The sequence below is a fragment of the Egretta garzetta genome, unplaced genomic scaffold (assembly GCF_000687185.1).
Source record: "Egretta garzetta isolate BGI_Z169 unplaced genomic scaffold, ASM68718v1 scaffold190, whole genome shotgun sequence".
In the NCBI taxonomy this organism is placed as follows: Eukaryota; Metazoa; Chordata; class Aves; order Pelecaniformes; family Ardeidae; genus Egretta; species Egretta garzetta.
Genome location: NW_009258272.1, coordinates 3,456,291 through 3,475,302, shown reverse-complemented (window position 1 = coordinate 3,475,302; position 19,012 = coordinate 3,456,291). Strand labels below are relative to the sequence as shown.

General features: G+C 44.3%; 1 protein-coding gene across 2 annotated transcripts in view; it reads right to left on the bottom strand.

Moving 5' to 3' along the window:
• TNC (tenascin C) overlaps nucleotides 1-5,730 on the bottom strand; it is a 47,685-nt gene extending 41,955 nt beyond the window's left edge. For both annotated transcript variants that reach the window (XM_035890087.1, XM_009634911.1), the window contains exons 1-4: nucleotides 5,268-5,730; nucleotides 3,016-4,329; nucleotides 986-1,249; nucleotides 19-134 (exon numbers count right to left, since the gene is read on the bottom strand). In XM_035890087.1, the coding sequence (XP_035745980.1) occupies nucleotides 19-134; nucleotides 986-1,249; nucleotides 3,016-4,329; nucleotides 5,268-5,730 (2,157 nt within the window). The remainder of the gene's footprint in view (nucleotides 1-18; nucleotides 135-985; nucleotides 1,250-3,015; nucleotides 4,330-5,267) is intronic.
• Nucleotides 5,731-19,012: the final 13,282 nt, after the last annotated feature.

The following is a 19,012-nucleotide window of genomic DNA, read 5'->3' as shown; positions in this document are numbered from 1 at the left end:
GAAACACCACTTCTTTACCATATTACGGAAGACCAGCTCCCAGCCATCAAATGAAAAGTTCAGAGGATCCCACTCCACCTGGACAGACGTTTCTCTAACAGATTTGAATTTCAGACCTTCTGGAGCAGGCAGATCTGTGACAGAAAAAGAGTATATCATTACATGAGCAACAAGTTCCCATAAATACGGCACTGAGGGTGGCACATCTTTCCCCCACTATAAATATCTGCCATGTAGGTATCTGCATCTCAGATGTTTAAACCCTCTTCACAGCCAGTTATTCTGTCTTTGGAGAAACATTCCTCTGACTTGGTTTAGATGTTGCCTTAGAGTAAAATGATTTTGCTCTAGAATTCTCTATTTTTGCCCTCTTGAAAGAAGCCTAGTGTGGACATCTGAAGTTAGGTGAGATGAATCCTGCCCCAGGTCTCTAAAAATGAGCACAGTGACAGATGTCAAAGAGCATCTTTTGAGGCTGGGATGTTTAGATATGACTGTGGTGTGCAGAATACAAAAAGGAAGAAGAACAACAAATGGACAGACAGATAGAAAGTAAGCAGTGGTAAAACACACTGAAGATGCAGAACAAATATAACCTCCATTTTAGTCAAAACAGTTTGAATCTAAGTGATTTCATATTGCTTTTTTACATGCTGCTACATTTTTATATTTTTTCAGGAATCATTACCAGATTTTAAAAATGTAGCTTATTATGAAGAAGCCAAGGGTCTTAATTTACAAAGACCCCATGATTTTCATTGGGAGGGACTGCAGAGAGCAGAAGAGCTAGTGAACTGCATTTTTAACACAGCCAGTGGTATTGGAAAAGAATGGAAAATGAAAATGCAGAAGGCTGTTTTCACACAGAACAGTAGGTGAATTGAAAATAGAAAATACAAAAGGAATAATATCCTGAAAAGGGGATGCAAATAAGTACACACTATGGAAAAGACAAACAAATGAATGCAGGGAATATTAAACTCACATGTTGCTACCCTGGCACTGACTGGAATACTCTTCTTGTTTTTAAGGATTGCAAAGACGCGAATAAAGTATTCTACACCCGGCTCCAGTTCATGAATAGTGGCAGCTGTCTGGTTTCCTGGCACGGTGAACTGCATATCCAAGCCACCACTGCTGGTAGGGACATAGGTGATGAGGTACTCGTTGACCAGGTTCTCATGCTTCCATTCCAGATTTACGGTTTTATCTGTTACATTTGTTACAGTCAGCTCAGTTGGAGGAGACACTAGGAAGGGGAAGAAACCAAAACAAATTGAAAAGAAGTTTTCAAGGCTCGGGAACTAATGACTTACCCAGTTTCACATTTTCCCAGTAACGGTTTATAAGAACTATCTAACAAACAGGGAATGGGGAAACCATGTCACACAAATTAGCTGCTTGAAGAAAGGAATGTTCAGCTGATGAAGATTACAGACATTTCCAAATGTCACCGGCCAATTTCTACTCTCACACTTGTACACAACCTATGGCTGACTGTTCCAGCTCCTCCTCCCATGGCTACTGCACAAGACTACTATAGCTGAGTCCCTAGGGATTCCGACATTTAATTCAGCTACCAGCAATGCATGACTTTACAGCTGGAAGTCCTAGGGTTTGGATACACAGAATTGCACAGATTTTCCAAAGTAAAATAAAACATGATTATTTTTGTAAATAGTTTCAATAGATTACTCTGCCTTTACATGTGCAAGACCACAAAACGTGCCTTGGGAGTCTTCCAGAAGGAGATGAAATATGGAAATTTCTTTTCAAGGGTATTAATTGTCTTTTATAATGCTCCCAACCCCAAAGTACTCTTTGATTACTCTGCAAAGGTCTTAGTTCCTAAAGCAAACTACCTCCTTTATAGCATAATGTCTGTTATTATCTAGCTGCCAAAATTTCTATCAATTTCCATAGAGTCAGTGGTACTGGGAAATTAAGCATGTGGCTTTATAGCTAAGTTTCCACTCCAGCTGATTCTATGATTTTACTCTGAGCTTTGTCAGATCTAACATATAGCCACACACACATATATACACATATATAATATATATAAAATCAAGTTTTACTTTAGTTAGAAAAATCTGTTTGGCCAACTGAGAGATAGCCAAGGTCCCTGTAACAATCCTGAAAGCTTGTGCTGCAATATTTGCAACATCTGGCAATCCCATCATGACAGTTGTCTCATACAGATCACTCAGACAGGACAACGTTATTTTCTGTGTGTGCCTTGCCTCTGCTACACCTTCTGCCTCCACCAGGGCCCCGGCTCAGAGATCTACCTCCAAAGCGAAGTCGCTGAACCCTCAGGGTCTGTCAGTGTATGTTGTCAGCGCTGTGTGTTTCATTTTTGGCTCCTGCAATAGTGATGGGATTGTAAATACAACCCCCTTCTTACCCCATCCAGCATGAGGCTGGGAACCAGCACCTGGCTGTAAGAAACGTTTGATACCCAGACCCTTTTTTCACTGACATTCATTATCTACATTATCTCACTCCTGCAAAGCCTTATTCTTTAGTCAAAATTCAGTCCCTATTCTTTTGACTAATCCTGCTCAATACCTAGTAAGAAGACTCTGGATACACGTCCCTCTTCTCCATAGCTAAAACAGTTTCTTTCAGGTGCATTTTTTTTAGCATCAAGAGATACTGTGAGAAACTGAAAGGTCATAGTGACAAATCCCAGCCAGTGCTAGCTGCATCTTTGGTGACATTGTGTTGGGAGCAAATTTGGGGATAACAAATGGACTGCATCACCATTATCAGCCTGTTGGCTTGCTGACCACTAGAAGTTACCAGCAACTGCTACACTATATAGCCCTGAAAAGCAAGGGAGGTCAAGAGCTTGCTACTGGTGTTGTTACTTCTCTGATTCATCTGTTTGGACTATGATAAAGAGTGGCAACAGGGCCCAGCCATATGGAAAAGGTTCACAGAGCCTCCAAGTCTGCTGGATGGAGACAGGGAATTACCCAGGGGAAGCAGTTCAAAAGGGAGATTGCAACCTACCATCAGAGCAGTCTTCCCCCATGTAGCCATCCTCACAGACGCACCGTCCGTCAATGCAGCGGCCCGCGTTGTTGCAGTCGTTGGGGCAGGACCGCTCACGGCAGTCCTCCCCTGTGAAGCCCTCGTGGCACACGCAGCGCCCATTGATGCAGCGTCCGCGCCGGTGGCAGTCGTTGGGGCAGGACAGCTCACCACAGTCCTCCCCCGTGAAGCCATTGTCACACTCACAGTGCCCCTCCACACAGCGCCCACGGTTGTTGCAATCGTTGGGGCACCGCAGCTCCCCACAGTCCTCCCCTGTGTACCCCTCATCACACACACACTGCCCATTGACACAGCGCCCGCGGTTGTTGCAATTGTTGGGGCACCGCAGCTCCCCACAGTCCTCCCCGATGAATCCCTCGTGGCACACGCACTGCCCGTTGACGCAGCGCCCACGATTGTTGCAGTCACTGGGGCACCGCAGCTCCCCGCAGTCCTCTCCAATGAATCCTTCGTAGCACACGCACTGCCCGTTGACGCAGCGCCCACGGTTGTGACAGTCGTTGGGGCAGCGCAGCTCTCCACAGTCCTCACCCAGGTACTCCTCGTGGCAGATGCAGCGCCCACCCACGCAGCGCCCACGGTTGTGGCAGTCATTCGGGCACCTCTTCTCACTGCAGTCATCCCCCACGAAGGCCTCGTAGCAGACGCACAGCCCGTTCTCGCAGCGCCCATTGCCATTGCATTTGTTAGGGCAGGTGAGCTCCCCGCAGTCCTCCCCGGTGAAGCCCTCCTCGCAGAAGCAGGTCCCGTTGATGCAGCGCCCACGGTCGAAGCAGTCGTTGGGGCAGATGAGCTCGCTGCAGTCCTCGCCGGTGTAGCCCTCGTCACAGATGCACTCGTTGTCCACACAGCGCCCACGGTTGTGGCAGTTGTTGGGGCAGAGGGGCTCGCTGCAGTCCTCACCGGTGAAGCCCTCGTGGCACACACACTTCCCGCTCACGCACCTCCCGTGCACACTGCAACCCTGGGAGCAGAGCTCTTCGCTGCAATCTATGCCTGTGTACCCCTCAAAGCACACGCAAACCCCATCCACACACTTGCCTTGGTCGTTACAGTCAGACGGGCAGGTGACCTGGCTGCAGTCCTCGCCAGCGAAGCCTTCGTTGCAGATGCATTTGCCCTGGAGGCAGAGGCCCCGGTTGAAGCAGTTGTGTGGGCAGTCCGGTTCAGAGCAGTTGGGGCCTTTCCAGCCAGGCTCACAAATGCAGCCACAGATCTCGATGCTGTAGTTGCCGTGTCCACTGCAATACGGTGTTGTGTCCAGGCGACCTGTACCAATGACCCAGAAAAGCCATTACTCCCCTTGGCTCTGGGATGCATTAAGCCAGTGTGGCGCACACGACCTAAAAGGGGTCGGATTTTCCCAGCTCCCTGCAGGACATAATTTCCAGAATCACCAAAGCTTTTGAATGAGGATTCCTCCTCCTTTCTCTAGTGAGATTTAGTTTACTGGGAATGCTTTAATTCGCACTAATGCCAGGGAAAAGCGCCTGCCAACTACTTGGTAAATGAGCATGCTGGATTCCTCCGCCCTTCTCAAAATCCCTCTTCCACTGACTGAGCAGCTTTCCCTGACTGCTTCATTAGGGCATGCACCATGAAGCATTATTCATCAATTCACTCCAGAACATAAAAAGCCAGGCAGCACGCTGTACCATCAACCGTGACACCAGCTCTGCGCTCGGACGGACCGATTGCTACTGAGAAGACCTGCGTTTTCTCTCTTGTATGACCAATCTCTTTCCTCAGTTTAAAAAGCAGCCAGAAGGACAGCTTTTTCCCCCCCATCTCTATTTGTGCTTGTCTATTGCCTTATGTCCTGCTGTATTTTCATTGGTCTCTATTAAAGAAAACTTGGAAATGAAAATGATTACATTGGCAGCTTACTCAAGGGGACAAAATGTGGAGCCAAGAGCTTAGATCTTAACTCTGACACAGATTGTCACCATGCCCAAGTGCCGTACGTGCTCAATGCCACAGCTACAAAGCAGCCCAAGCAGACTTCTGACCCACAGGTTCATAAAACTGCAAAATTGTGAATAAGTGTACCTTGCAAGCTGGCCAAACACGTTCCCAGTTTTGATTATGTTTCAAATTTAACAGGTTGACTCTTGCTCATTCGTGAAACAGATTGGAGTATCAATTCTAAACAAAATCTACAGCCAGTACAAGAATTTCCTCAAGAGCAGCTCCTCAGTCCGCCTTACCTTCTACTGCCTGGGAATTAGGACAGCATCCAGCCCCACTGGCACACTGCTCCCGTAGGGAGGATACCAGGCCCTCCAGCTCCTCCAGTCTGCTTAGCAGATCCTTAATGTCTGGGGCAGCTGCCCAGCCACAAGACCGGCGGGGAATGTTAATACGGTGTGTGAAGACAATCTGGTTCTCCTCATTCACTGTGTGCTCCTCGTAATTCTTGACAGGCTCAATTTCTGCCTTCAGGTCTGCATCACCGCTTGCTGTATCCAGGTCCACGGAGCAAAGGGAGCCAACAGGCAACTTAATGTTGTAGACATGGTTAAAAACCACAGGCTGGTTATCCTCTGGCAAGGTCACGTTTAGCCCATTCTCCCGCTTCTGCCGGATAATTCGCTTGATGAGTCCACCACTGACATGCTGGTACAGCAAAGCTAAGATCACACAGGCCAAAACCCGGGTGGGGAGTCCCATTGTGGCGTCCAGTTCCTTTGCAAAGCTGATGGAATCTTATATATGTTTGGCCTTTGTAGTCTGGAGCAGAAATTGGAGAGCCAGTTCAACCAAGGTTGGATATCTTTTCCTTTCCTGGCACACTTGTTCCCTAAAAGAAGAAGGAGCAGTGTAAGGGATAAACCACAGCTACACCACCCAAAAAAAGGCCTATGACAACAAATGCATGCTAGCGTCTTTAAAGAACATGGCTGGGGTGCTACTCAGGGTAGGATCCCATGTCACCCAAGCTGCTGAGCTTGTTCTTATGTATAACAACAGTGAACTACCTTGCTTTCCAGGATCTCAGTGTGCTTGTGAACAAAATGTCACAAGACACGAATCTTGAGGGAAGCTACTATTATTTCCAATTTAGAGCAAGGATAGTGGAGTATGCAAGGTTTAACTGCCTCAGGCAGGAGAACCAGGGCAAAGAAGCCTGCTGAGTCACATCTCAGCTGAAAACTCTACTTTCAGACAGAGGTATGTAAAATAAAGGTTGGACTCGATGATCTCAAAGGTCTTTTCCAACCAAAGTGATTCTATGATATCTATGTTCTGTCATGATTCAACTAATGTTAAAAGTCTGTATTTCCTTCATGCATTAGTCCACTGCTTCAAGGCTACTGAAGGCTGGATCATGTAAGGGACTCGAGACATTGTCAAAAGGCGTATCAACACCACCAAGCTCACTGCAGCCCTTTTCCTTGTGCCTTAAATTATTCCAGTTGCTTGGGAATCTGAACTCCAAAGCTTGTAGCCCAATAATAAGTATCACTACACTGATGATTTGTCTACAGCATGAAAATAAAGGGAGCTCTCTGGAGAACACTGCAGGGTTGAGGGTGCTGGTGTCACTGCTTGTATCATAGCTAGCAGTATTTTAGCATAGAAGTAGTGAGCCACAACAGAAGCTGAGACTCCAACAATGGAGACACGCTGTAAGAAAGAGCACTAGAAATACATGTGCGCGCACACACACAAAAAAGGGAGAGGAAGAGAAGGAAAAGAAATCTTTTGATCATCTAAGTCCTTCAAGAGAGAAAGCTTTACATCAATACAGGTGTAAAAAAGTCTTGTTAGCAACCGACAAACCTTTTCACTAGGCAACATTTCCCACTGCCTGATCTTTCATCAACTGTAATACAAGAGCTCACTTCTGGTTACAAGCACCTGGCTGGGCTGTACTAGCTCTTCTTGAAACTCATTCTTTTCAATTAGCTTCAATATTTCCTCTTCCTCCTCAGCCTGTACCAGTTTCTTTCTGTTGTGGTTTAACCCCGGCTGGCAACTAAACACCACCCAGCTGCTCACTCACTCCCCCCACAGTGGGATGCCGGAGAGAATCGGAAGGGTAAAAGAAAAAGGTTGTGGGTTGGGATAAAGACAGTTTAATAGGGAAAGCAAAAGCCACAGCAAAGCAAAGCAATTCATTCCCTACTTCCCACTGGCAGGCAGGTGTTCAGCCATCTCCAGGAAAGCAGGGCTTCATCACACATAACAGTGACTTGGGAAGACAAATGCCATCTCTCCAAACATCCCCCTCTTCCTCCTTCTTCCCCCAGTTTCTATACTGAGCAGGACATCATATGGTCTGGAATAGCCCTGGGGCCAGTTGGGGTCAGCTGTCCTGGCTGTGCCCCCTCCCAGCTCCTCGTGCGCCTGGCAGAGCTGACAGCCGAGAAGTCCTTGACCAGTCCAAGGACCACTTAGCAACAACCAAAACATCAGTGTGTTATCAACAGTCTTCTAGTACTAACCCCAAAACATAGCACTATACCAGCTACTAGGAAGAAAATCAACTCTATCCCTGCCAAACCCAGGACACTTTCAAATGATGTGAGCTGGGGAGCTGAAAGGCATCTATTGACTTCCATGCAGAATCAACCCTTCAGCATGTAGAGTTTAGAACCAACAGCAGCCAATGGACTTACTAAACAAACGCACCTAATAAATGTCATCTTAGCATTTGTTTTCCTTTCTACTCTGAGAAAAGTTCAGTTAAACATTAGGTCAGTGACTGTGCTTTCCCTAGTTGTAAGCTAGTGAAATGCCAGTAATGAAGGAAACAGCAATTTATTCTCTAAACACCATGGTTTTGATGATAATTCGTTTGTCAGAAGGGAGACTGGCTTTTCCCACCCTTCTGCTTCCCCCAAAACGTAGACATCATTTTTTCCCATGCTATCCCAGCTGCTTCTGTGAAAGAATGGCAATAATACATCAGACACTTTACTGAAGTTAATTTTTTTTTAGACACTGTTGATCTCACAAAAAGTGAACTTCACCCCCTTTTTATTGGGGAATAAATCAGAAGTAAACAAGCAGCAGTGGAAGCTTTTTCTCTTGTCATGGAAAAGCATTCAGCTTTAAGCCATTTCTAACCCATTTGTTCAAATATGTCTGCAACCCCTGTCTGCACCAGAAGAGATCACAAGGTGGCTAATAAAGAATAACAGAGACAGAATGGTCCAGGTCTCATTTGTGACTCAGGCCAAGCCCCAGACTGGGTTGCCAGTTCATGAAGCATGTTCAGGACAGTATTTGAAGTAGGATTTTACTCTCAAGTATTCCCTCTTGGGGCTTGAAAATTGCTTTCCATGCAATGAAATTCTATATGCTATGCACTTTTTGCCCTAAGACGAGGTCATATGGCTAAAATCAGTGCCTAATCCTCAAGTAGTTATTTAACGGGCCAGGCTGCTTGACAGATGCATCACCAGTCAAAAGTAGAACAAACTGCAAGCAGCTCTGCATTTCATTCTCACTGAATTTTAGTGAAAGTTGAGCATCGAATTCCTTATGGCTTTTGTAAACCCAACCTACAAGAACATGGGCCTTGCCCAAACCAAGAAAATTGATTGTAGTTTTTCTGCTAGGTTTACATCTCATTTTATGATGGTACAAACTGTTTTTTTCAATATGTCTGGAAAATGAAAAACCTGCTTCTGACAAGAGCCACTGTCACTGTTACTTTCACTATTGGTGAAAGCCACATGAACACCATTACTTTTACTGGACACTCATTGCATGAGAGTCAGCCAAACCTCCCAGCCTACACATGATACTGGAAGACCTAATGTATCTTGGCTGACATCCCTTTGAAGTTTATTGAAGCAGCACTGTGGTGGTCTAGAAGAAGCATTCCCCAGTGTCTGATCTGTGACCTCTCTGTTTTGACACCTAGTGTGAAGTCTGAGCTAGTTCAGATCAGGTGTTTGTCATCTGATCTGCCAAGGACCCAGCATGATTAGCTGAGCTCCACTCCTAGATCTGAGATCTACAAAACAAGACACCTTCATACAATTATTTATACATTACCCTTAGTTTTGGCTGGAAGAACAAAGATGACATCCTTCTCTAACTCCCATTCCTCAAACATATCTAAACAGCAGCTAAGACCACGACAGACCACCCGGGAGGAAGCCATTCTAGAGAGAAATGGAAGGCACAGCAATGGTCAGGCTCTGTTGTTCCTTCATTTTTCCCCATCTTCTTCCCTTCAGAACGGCTTATATAGATTGTATCTTAAACCTGCCTCTTGGAGACATCCTCTCCACATTTTCTTTGCAGGCATCAGCTACTGAATTAATTCCAGGCACCTAAACATCTTGCAGTGAGAGCTTGCAAAAGAAGATGACCCTTCTCATCATGAGTTTGGCCTTGCTGCAATGCATATAAAAGGAGCTGGGTGATTTTTGTAGCATCTCTCTGAGATACGTTGAGAGGCTTGTATGACCAAGAATATGTCCATTTTTTACAAGCAGTTTGTCTAATACAGAACATTATTCATCCTCATGCACTGTGCCTCTCATGTCTTCCTGCTGTCCTGACTACAACACAACTGCTTCAAAAAACTTGGCAAAGATTGTGCGGTTGGTCTGCAAAATATTCTGCTTGTCATGCAGAACAATAAAGTCTAGAGTTTGTATTCTCCCAATCTGATTGCTGGCATCTTCCCACAGCCATCACTCTCATTGGGAAAGAGCTATCTTTTACTTCTCTCCTGTTCCCTTAGACACAATCACAATAAAAATAATAAGAGGTGCTGTGGCCTCTCTCATGTGTTTTAAATTTCCTTGATCAGGAGTGACTTCCTTCAGGACTGAATTTCGCAGTCATGTCACTTAATGAGTTGCATCAGATAGAAATAGATCCAAGAGTGTATCTCAGAGTCATCTGAGGCCTCCTGTGCACATCTTTGCTTCCAAGAACACTTAGGCAGCCTACCCACCTGAGTACAGCTTGTGCAGGTACAGGCTGAACGATGAAACCTTGCATCACCAACACTGGATGCACCAGCTATCATCGTAAGAGTACTTCTTTTTTTTTCTTTTAAATTGTGCAAGATCTTTAGAACACATAAACTTAACAAGTGATATATCTGAAATTGTTGGTCTTGGTGCCCAGGATAGAGATGTTGGTGTCTCTCTGGTAAATGTGCTGCCTGTATCAATGCGACATGGGAAGAGAGTGTTTGGAAATGGCTCAGCCACCGGGGCAATAGTGGCATTGAAAGTTTGGAACCTCTGAAAGGAGAGTTGGGTTCAAGTTCAAGTCAGAAGAGTATGAAGACAATACACATTTTTTCATCCCAGCCACAGGCTAAACTCTCTGCCTTCTCTCCACTCCTCAGCCTTGGCTGGCTCAGAGCATGTTATAATTCGCTTTCAAGTTACTTTTGCCTTCTAGAAAAAATAGGGATTGTGAAATGAGAAGCTTATCGTGGCATCTCTGCAGTACCAGCAGATGCAGAAAAAGAAAATTTTCCTTGTTTTGTATAAACACTAACTGTAAAAGTTAGATGTCATCCAAAGAGAAAAAAAGACGATTCCTAGAAAAACACTCCTTAAAAATGTGATCAGTAGCTAGTAATACTCTTAATAATATCTGGTGGAAGATAGACTGTCAATAGCACAAAGAAAAGGAATAATTTTCATTTCCACTGCAACCCTTTAATCTGAGGATCTGAAAGCTCATCATAGTCTGGCTGTCAAAAGCTATAAAAATGTTACGGCTATTTTTTTGTTTAGACATTCCCCCTGCCTCCGACATCAGAACTTTTTCAGAAACTTTCCATTTAATTAGAAATTTGTTTCTTAATAAGAAATTTTCAATCAATCTTGAAAAAACCCCAGGAATCCTGACTCCTGGGGAATACTAAGCAAAGGTAACATATGATTATTTTCCTTCCCCAAAGACATATTTCCTGGAAAACAGCAGGTGTGAGAAACTAAATTAATGTTTGCATAGTTTAAAGTTCTAGCATACCAGTCTAGTCTCTCTTGCAAATTCAGCAGTGGCAAAGTTGTGCGATGATTTGTGGGTATGTGAAGCAACAAATATGCAGATGAGAACCCTGTGTGATTTTAATCAAAACAGATTACAGCAATGAAGAAATGGAGGTGTTAAAAAGTATCTCAGCTGGCCTTCTTAAAGGAGGCAGAAGGCTGATTAGATTTGCTTAGACACCCTCTACATGTCATGACTTGGAAATTAGACTTAAAGAAGGCAGGGAAAAAAAGAGAAAAAAGGAAACAATTCCTCTCTAAAAAGATACTCCCAACATTACAGCAGGAGAGGATCAAATCCTGTCAGCATATATTGGATTCAAGCACATCTGGTTAAAATTTGCATAGAAGTAGCAACGGGCTAGATTCTGACAGAGAGGAAGACTCAACTGGAGAAGAGCCACAGCCCTCTACAGAAAACACAAAATGGTGCATTTTGAGGTTTGTTAATTGCTAACTCCAAAATAGTTTTCTGTGATCTGTTAACTGAAGAAACATCATGTTTCAAGAATTTCCACCAAGGCATGATCTGGCCATCCGTCCCCTCAAGACTGGGGTATCCAGCAGCGCACACATGTAGGCACTGGCATCACAACATCATGGTGCTCTTCTCTTCATCTATCGTCATACAGACAAAAGGGCCACGTTATGAATTTGATCTGACCTCTGTGCAGGCATGGGGAATTTGTGCTTTTTCTACAAGGAATACAAGCAGTGTTATTACAGAGCATTAATAAATTGAAGTTGTCTGCCAGAGTGCATTTTTACAAGGCAAGGCTTCAAGAGATGCAACCTTTTAAAGAAGAAATGGTAATGTAGCTTTGCCAAGAGCACTTGACTCTTGAGGCTCCAGGCATCTTCTCAAGCACAGATGGATTAAATCTGAAGTAAATTGAAATGTTCTCAGAGAAAGAGACTGAAGGAAGGGCTGAAAGTTTTGACACGGCAGGCCAAAACATGAACAGTTCTGACTTCATCATCTTTCACTACTGTTTCCATACATTCATAACTACAGAAAACAATTTTCTTTCCATTCCCAATTCCAACAGGGCAAAGGAATCATCAGGGGTACTCAGTGTGGGTCAAACTACATTAAATCACAGTGGAGAGCAGAAATTCATAACAGTCCTAAAACATCAGTACTGAATCTTTCCAGAAAATTGTTGCTTATTTTTTTCTTCCTTATTTACATTGTATTCATTCTAAGGAGAAGAATTTTGAGGAAGCCAAATCTAAACTAATTCAGAAAATCCACTGTGTTCCCCAAGGCTTACAGAGAAGGTGTGTGCAAAGAAATGTTGCAATTGTTTCAATACCAATTAGACACCACAGATACGAATAGGTCCTTAGGATGTGAAGTTCCTAAGGGAAATACTCATAATTCAGAAATTACCTTCGAAGTCTTAAATCGACTGCATGAAGAGAGAAAAAGAGGATTGTAACTATTGAAGAGGAAAGAAAGAAGCTGATTCCCTCATTCTCAAAAGGTCTAATAGATAAACGTTGTGTGATAAGCTGGAATCCATCCAGTTTCTAAGTTGTACTGTGTCCTGGTTTCCACTGGGATAGAGTTAATTTTCTTCCTAGCAGCTGGCACAGGCTGTGGTTTGGATTTAGGATTAAAAGAATGTTGATACCACGCTGATGGTTCAGTTGTTGCTGAGCAGGGCTTATGGAAGGGCAAGGACTTTTTTTCCACTTCCTCTGCCCTGCCAGGGGCACCAGAAGCTGGGAGGGGGCACAGCCAGGACAGCTGACCCCAACTAGCCCCAGGGCTATTCCAGACGTCACGCCCAGTATAGAAACTGGAGGGAGTTGGCTGGGGGTCAGTGTGTGGTGAGCAATGGCATTGTGCATCATTTGGTTTGTACATTCTGTATATTCTATTATCATTATTGTTAGTAGCAGTAGTAGCATCCTCTGCTGTTTTACTGAACTGTCTTTCTCTCAACCCATGGGTTTTACTTTTTCTTTCCGATTCTCTCCCCCATCCCACTGAGGTGGGGGGGAGTGAGTGGCTGGGTGGTGTTCAGCTGCCTGCTGGGTTAAACCACAGCACACTGGGAAGACCTACCACTTACCTGTATTCAAACAACTTCACTTCTACTTCCATGGCCACTTCATGATGAAAAAATGTCCTGCATATACTCTACAGTTTTCTATATGAGAAATCCCACACCTGGAAAACCTGCAAACAACTGTGGATCTGGCCTCAGTGACACACCCCCCCCCACACACACACCACCCCTCTTTATAAATAGCAAAATGCAAAGGTACCGATTTGAAAGCTTTTGCCACTGCACCCTGCTCCAGATTTGCAGACTGAACCTATTCCTGGCAGTTAAAAGGAAAGAAAAGCATTAACCAAAAGGCTCTTGCTGTCTGTGGATGTAATTATAGGGGACAAACAAAGTGACATTCCTCCATTTCAAATACGGAAAACTGAGACACAGAGAGGCTGGCACTGAGCCACCTGAGCTCCTCAAAGCCTCTGCATTTAGAAACATAGAATTATTTAGGTTGGAAAAGCCCTTTAAGATCATCAAGCCCAACCGCTCCCCTAACCCTGCCATCCCACCACTAAACCCTGGCCCTAAGCACCTCCTCTGCCCGGCTTTTAAATACCCCCAGGGATGGGGACTCGGCCCTTTCCCTGGGCAGCCCCTTCCAGTGCTTGACAGCCTGTGGGGAAGGAATTTTTCCTAATGCCCAACCTAACCCTGCCCTGGCACAACTTGAGGCCATTTCCCCTTGTCCTATCATCAAAGGTCTAAGTATTTTACCCACTGCAAGACTGATGAAGCTGATCCAGCTTTGCTGACTCTCACTGCAGCAGTTCAAACACAAACACCTCCTGAAGGCATTTATAGCACCTTACAGCACCAGACCCCTAATACCATGCTTTCCTTCTCATGAGTCTGCCTTTATGACTTAAATCCTTTATATTTAAGGGCAAACTGGCAGTTTCTGTTTGATGTGGGTAAGCTCAGAGCTCTGGATACACCCTGAAGCCGCCTGTGTTTCATCCAGTGCTGGCACCTCACATTTTGGAACAGTCCCCTTCGTGGGACCAAGAACGGTTACAAATATGGGCACTGTGAATGCAGAGATGGGAACTGATTTCCACAGTTAATTCATGATTGATTTCTTAGCTCTCAGATTAGAGGTTTCATGTGCAGAATGCATCCATCATAGATTCTGATGCCTGTGCCACTGCAACTACTAATAAAAACAAAACAAATTTTAGATTACCATTACTACATTAGATCTTGGTGATCACTAGAACTGCAATCAGATTTATACCTCAGACTGTTTCAAAGAACAGCAATTAAGACCAATTAACAGGTATTTTTTGCCCCATCCAGCCCCTGAGGTCCTGCATTAAGCATCACTCAGCTAAGCATGAACTCTTCACTCCAGTTAATTTTTCGTCTTTGGCTTCAGCTATTTGATGACATTTCTACTTTTGGGAAGCAGTACAGTTTCTGGTTCACAGATCCTACTGTACACCATCTTTAAATAAAACTATTTGGATTCATTTTAGCCTCCGCCCATTCTACCTTGGCTGAAAAGCAGCATATAGACAGGGCTTTACCAAGGCTGTTTTGGAAGGAATTTTAATTAATTGCTTTGTGTACAATTTAGAATTTAGCAAAGGCTCATATTTCAAAGCCATCAGCATGACAGTGCCACAAAGGGGGAAGAAAAAATAACTCACCAAAGCCAACTTCCATAAAAATGTGAAAGAGCTATGGTAAATTCTGAATGATAAGCATAAAAGGAGCCCCATGAGAGACTAAACCTTCTGTCATACAGTGACTGTTTCAAGTTAAATTAGCATGATTATTCCATTATAAACTACTTTGTTTCAAAAGTTTTGTACTCTTAGCCATGGAAAATCTCTCTAGGTCTATCCTCGTTCAGGATCTCAGAGAGAGAACAGACCTTTCCAAACCAAACAATGAGTTTGGCTGGTTTTCAAAGCGGAGCAAAAGTTTATAGAGATCAGAGGTGGTCTTCTTCCAGTATCAGTAACACCTTTGATCAATAAAGTATTAAATATAATGAGCAAATCTCATGAATTAAATGAAAAACTAAGTCAGCTGGCAGAGATACAGCTGGGAGAAAATGACTGCTGAAAACATGCAATAATTAAACAGCAGTGAAAAACAGATTATGTGATGAGGTGCCTGCAATAACAGGATACTGAACTAAACAACCAAGAGGTGCCTTCCAGTTTCATAGTCCTAAAGACTTTTTTGATTTATATTTCTTAGGAATTACCTGGCTGATAATGAGAAAAGCAAAGAAATTCTGCCTGAATGTACCACTGCTGCTATTGCTATTCCATCAAGAGCAAAGGAGCAAGAACTCAGAGGAGAGACAGGTCTGTGGAAATGGCACTGGGCTGGAATTTGTGAGATCTGAGGTCATTCCTGATTTCTGGCATGAGTTTAGCCAAGTCAGTTATCCTCCTGATTTCTAATAAATCTATGTCAGGTTTGCACCCTAAACAAAGTGCAAATAACTAAATTACTTAATTCTTTTGATATTTCCAACTGTTCCTCTAGAGAGATTCTTCAGTTTACCCTCTATGAAAAGACTTTCCCTGCTCTCAGATTTTCCACCTAAATTCTATGATCTTCATCCCAGAGGTTGTCTCTTAATGTATTTATATACTACCTATACTGGAGGAAGCCCCAAGTGTGTTAAAAAATAGTAGCCAAGGGGCTACAGCTCTTAATAAGTTTTAATCACAGTCACCTTCTAAATAGGCCACAGGTAGACGTTAGACAAGATTGATGGTGAAAAGGGCAAATGAGATGCCTTTGGAAATTATACAATCTGGCTAGAGCAGAGCTGCTCTGAAACACCTATCATGTTGTTTAAGGCAGCTGGGTATAAGATACTTTTGTTCAGGCCATGCCTATGCAATCATTTATAGAATAAAATCCATGCTTGCTTTGGAGCCATTCCAGAGGCCAGCCACCATTAGAGGAAATTAAATAACGAACCTGTGTTTAACATTATTAAAAGAAGATTAATCTTACAGAAATGCTTTGTGTTACTATAAGGAAATTTCCATTTCAGGTGTGTTGGGGCGGTGGGCGGTGATGGCCCCTCCGCAGTCGGCACAACCAGCAGTGTGGCAGGACCTGCACATCTTCTGCTCTGCTTATTGCCCTTTCACAATTCCTGCAGGGTGCCTGATGGGCCACCAACCCTGAACGTTGCCTCCTGCAGATAACTTTGAAGTTGTACGCTCGGGCTGTCATGCTAAAAAGCAGCCTGCTGCCCCTTAAAGAAATCATAGAATCACTTTGGTTGGAAAAGACCTTTATGATCATTGAGTCCAACCTTTAACCTAACCCTGCCATCCCACCACTAAACCATGTCCCTAAGCACCTCATCTATCCTTCTTTTAAATACCTCCAGGGACGAGGACTCAACCACCTCCCTGGGCCGCCCGTTCCAGAGCCTGACAGCCCTTTCAGTGAAGAAGTTTTTCCTAATGTCCAACCTAAACCTGCCCTGTCACAACTTCAAACCATTCCCCCTCGTCCTAGCATCTGTTACCAGGGAGAAGAGGCTGACCCCCACCTCACTACAGCCTCCTGTCAGGCAGTTGTAGAGGGCGATCAGGTCTCCCCTCAGCCTCCTCTTCTCCAGACTAAATAACCCCAGTTCCCCCAGCCGCTCCTCATGAGATTTGTGCTCCAGACCCCTCACCAGCTTGGTTGCTCTCCTCTGGACATGTTCCAGCAGTGCAACATCTTTCTTGTAGTGAGGGGCCCAAAACTGAATACAGTATTCGAGGTGCAGCCTCACCAGCACCGACTACAGGGGCACGATCACTTCCCTAGTCCTGCTGGTCACACTATTCCTGATCCAATGTAAAGGCACAGCATGTATTGTAACATGATGGTCTCGTAAGGGCTTGAGACCTCCCTTAACCAAAGCGATCATGAACATCAACTGGAAAACCTCAAGAAGAAGGTTTTGCAACATCTGTTGTCCCACCAACAGGTATCGCAAGTGTTATGCAGAATTCACATTCACAGGATAGGACCCTGAGGAAATGTCATCTGCTGAATCCTAGAATATCCCAGCTTTTCTTGGCTTGCATCAGAGTCTTATGACTATTTAAACACAGTTGTTTATATGAGGAACATCCAACATGGCATTATGTAACAGTTATGTATAGCCAACCAGAGGCAGGAAGAGACCCATTCCAAACACAGGAATCAAAAGCTCTTAACTCATTTTTGGTACCACCAGAATTAATAAAATTATTGAGTTCAAAATGAAGGAAGATAATTGCTGAGTGACTTAGATGCATAATGCAGAATTAATCAGACCATGCTTATAACTTGGTGTTTAATTTCTCCTGTAATGTACTGTTAAATATGCATAATTAGAAACAAATAAATGATACATCTCAGTCTGAGTTGCAGATGTGCTGCCTTCCAGCATGCTCACGGGCCCCTGACTGTGGATAATGTGGCTTATACCAAATATCCCTCCAGCTTGTGACTTGGCAGGATCTTGTCTTTTTAGTTAATTTTACTTTAATAACTGCAGAAGCCTTTCCTGCCTTTTCTTGGAGACCCTAAGGTCTCTGCTGTCATACCTTGTCCAGCAAAAGCGTGCCAGGGTGGGAGGCTGCACTGCTCTCCATGTCCTCCTCTTCATCTGCAGGGGCAATACAAGCAACGCCTCTAGAGCCAAGCTGAGCTTTCAAAGCACCTGGCTAGAAACCCGCACTCTTCCTGAGAAGTGCCTATAAAAAGGATATCCTAAGGATATCAATGCTGTCCGGTATTAGGTCCTAGAAACCCTGAGAGCATCAGGCAATACAATGCTGTCATTTCCTATATATTAGAGAGGGATGTGTGCCAACTTCTGGCAAAGGGTTAGTTTGGGGAGTGCTGTGTGTGACCCCACGAGTGTTCCCAGAGTCAGCTCCTGGCTGCCAAGGCTCTGAGAACCCAACAAAACCAAGACAGACAATAGGAGCTGTGAGCAAAACCCAGACTTGCTCCACAACTGCAAACCTGTGCCAGAGCTCACTGGTTCCAGCAGGGCAATGGCCCAAAGGCACGGCCCAGCCAGCAGCTTTTGAGTGCACGGCAGGCTATTTGTGACCAGGAAAATCTGCCTCTTGTGCTGAATTTCCATACGTGTTTAATCCCGGCGACTGAGGAAGACATTGGCAAAGCATATGCCCTGCCGAATGGAGGCGAATAAAGCCCTTTGCTGCAAACGGAGCCTAACATTTATTTTGGGTGTGCGATGGAGTCTGAATTCATGTGATAGAGTAATCCTGTCGATGAGGTCATGTGTTCCTCTGAAGGGGCTTCTTTGTACCCCGGGTTAGTTAGCAACGCTTTTTCTGTTATCAAGCATCTGATTAAACTCACAAAAGAAGGGTCTTTAAAAAACAGTCTCAGGCAGAATTGAGAAGTGAATAAATAAATTGGGGTTTTTTTTCCTTTTCATTTTATCCAACAGGAAAAAGAGAGAGGAATAAGATGGGAAAGGGGCACAAGAAAGGTATTTGTTGTTCTCAGATGGCAGAACAAAGGTCTTAATCTATTTTCAAATTTTCTAGAGCCCAGCCTTGTGGCAGACACTAGTTATACACATCCATGAGGCAAATTTCACCCTGAGCAGTGACAGTGTGCTATCCAAATGGCACAAGCCACCCAGAAGCCATCCTATGCTTCTTGCTGCCGGAGTGACACAGCGCCTACCTTCTGCAGTAGCAAAATCCTCTACCAAAACCTTGGGCTTTTGGTCCATTACGGGAGAGGTAAACTAAAATGTGCCCCCAATTTTTATTTGACTTGAAGAAAGAGTTAGCATTTTGGATGAGAATATTTTTATATCCTGCAGCTGAGCTAACTTTTGCAACACTTCGTAGTACCCCTTACCATGCAGCAGGAACACCAGCTCAGCTCTGACAGCAGGGA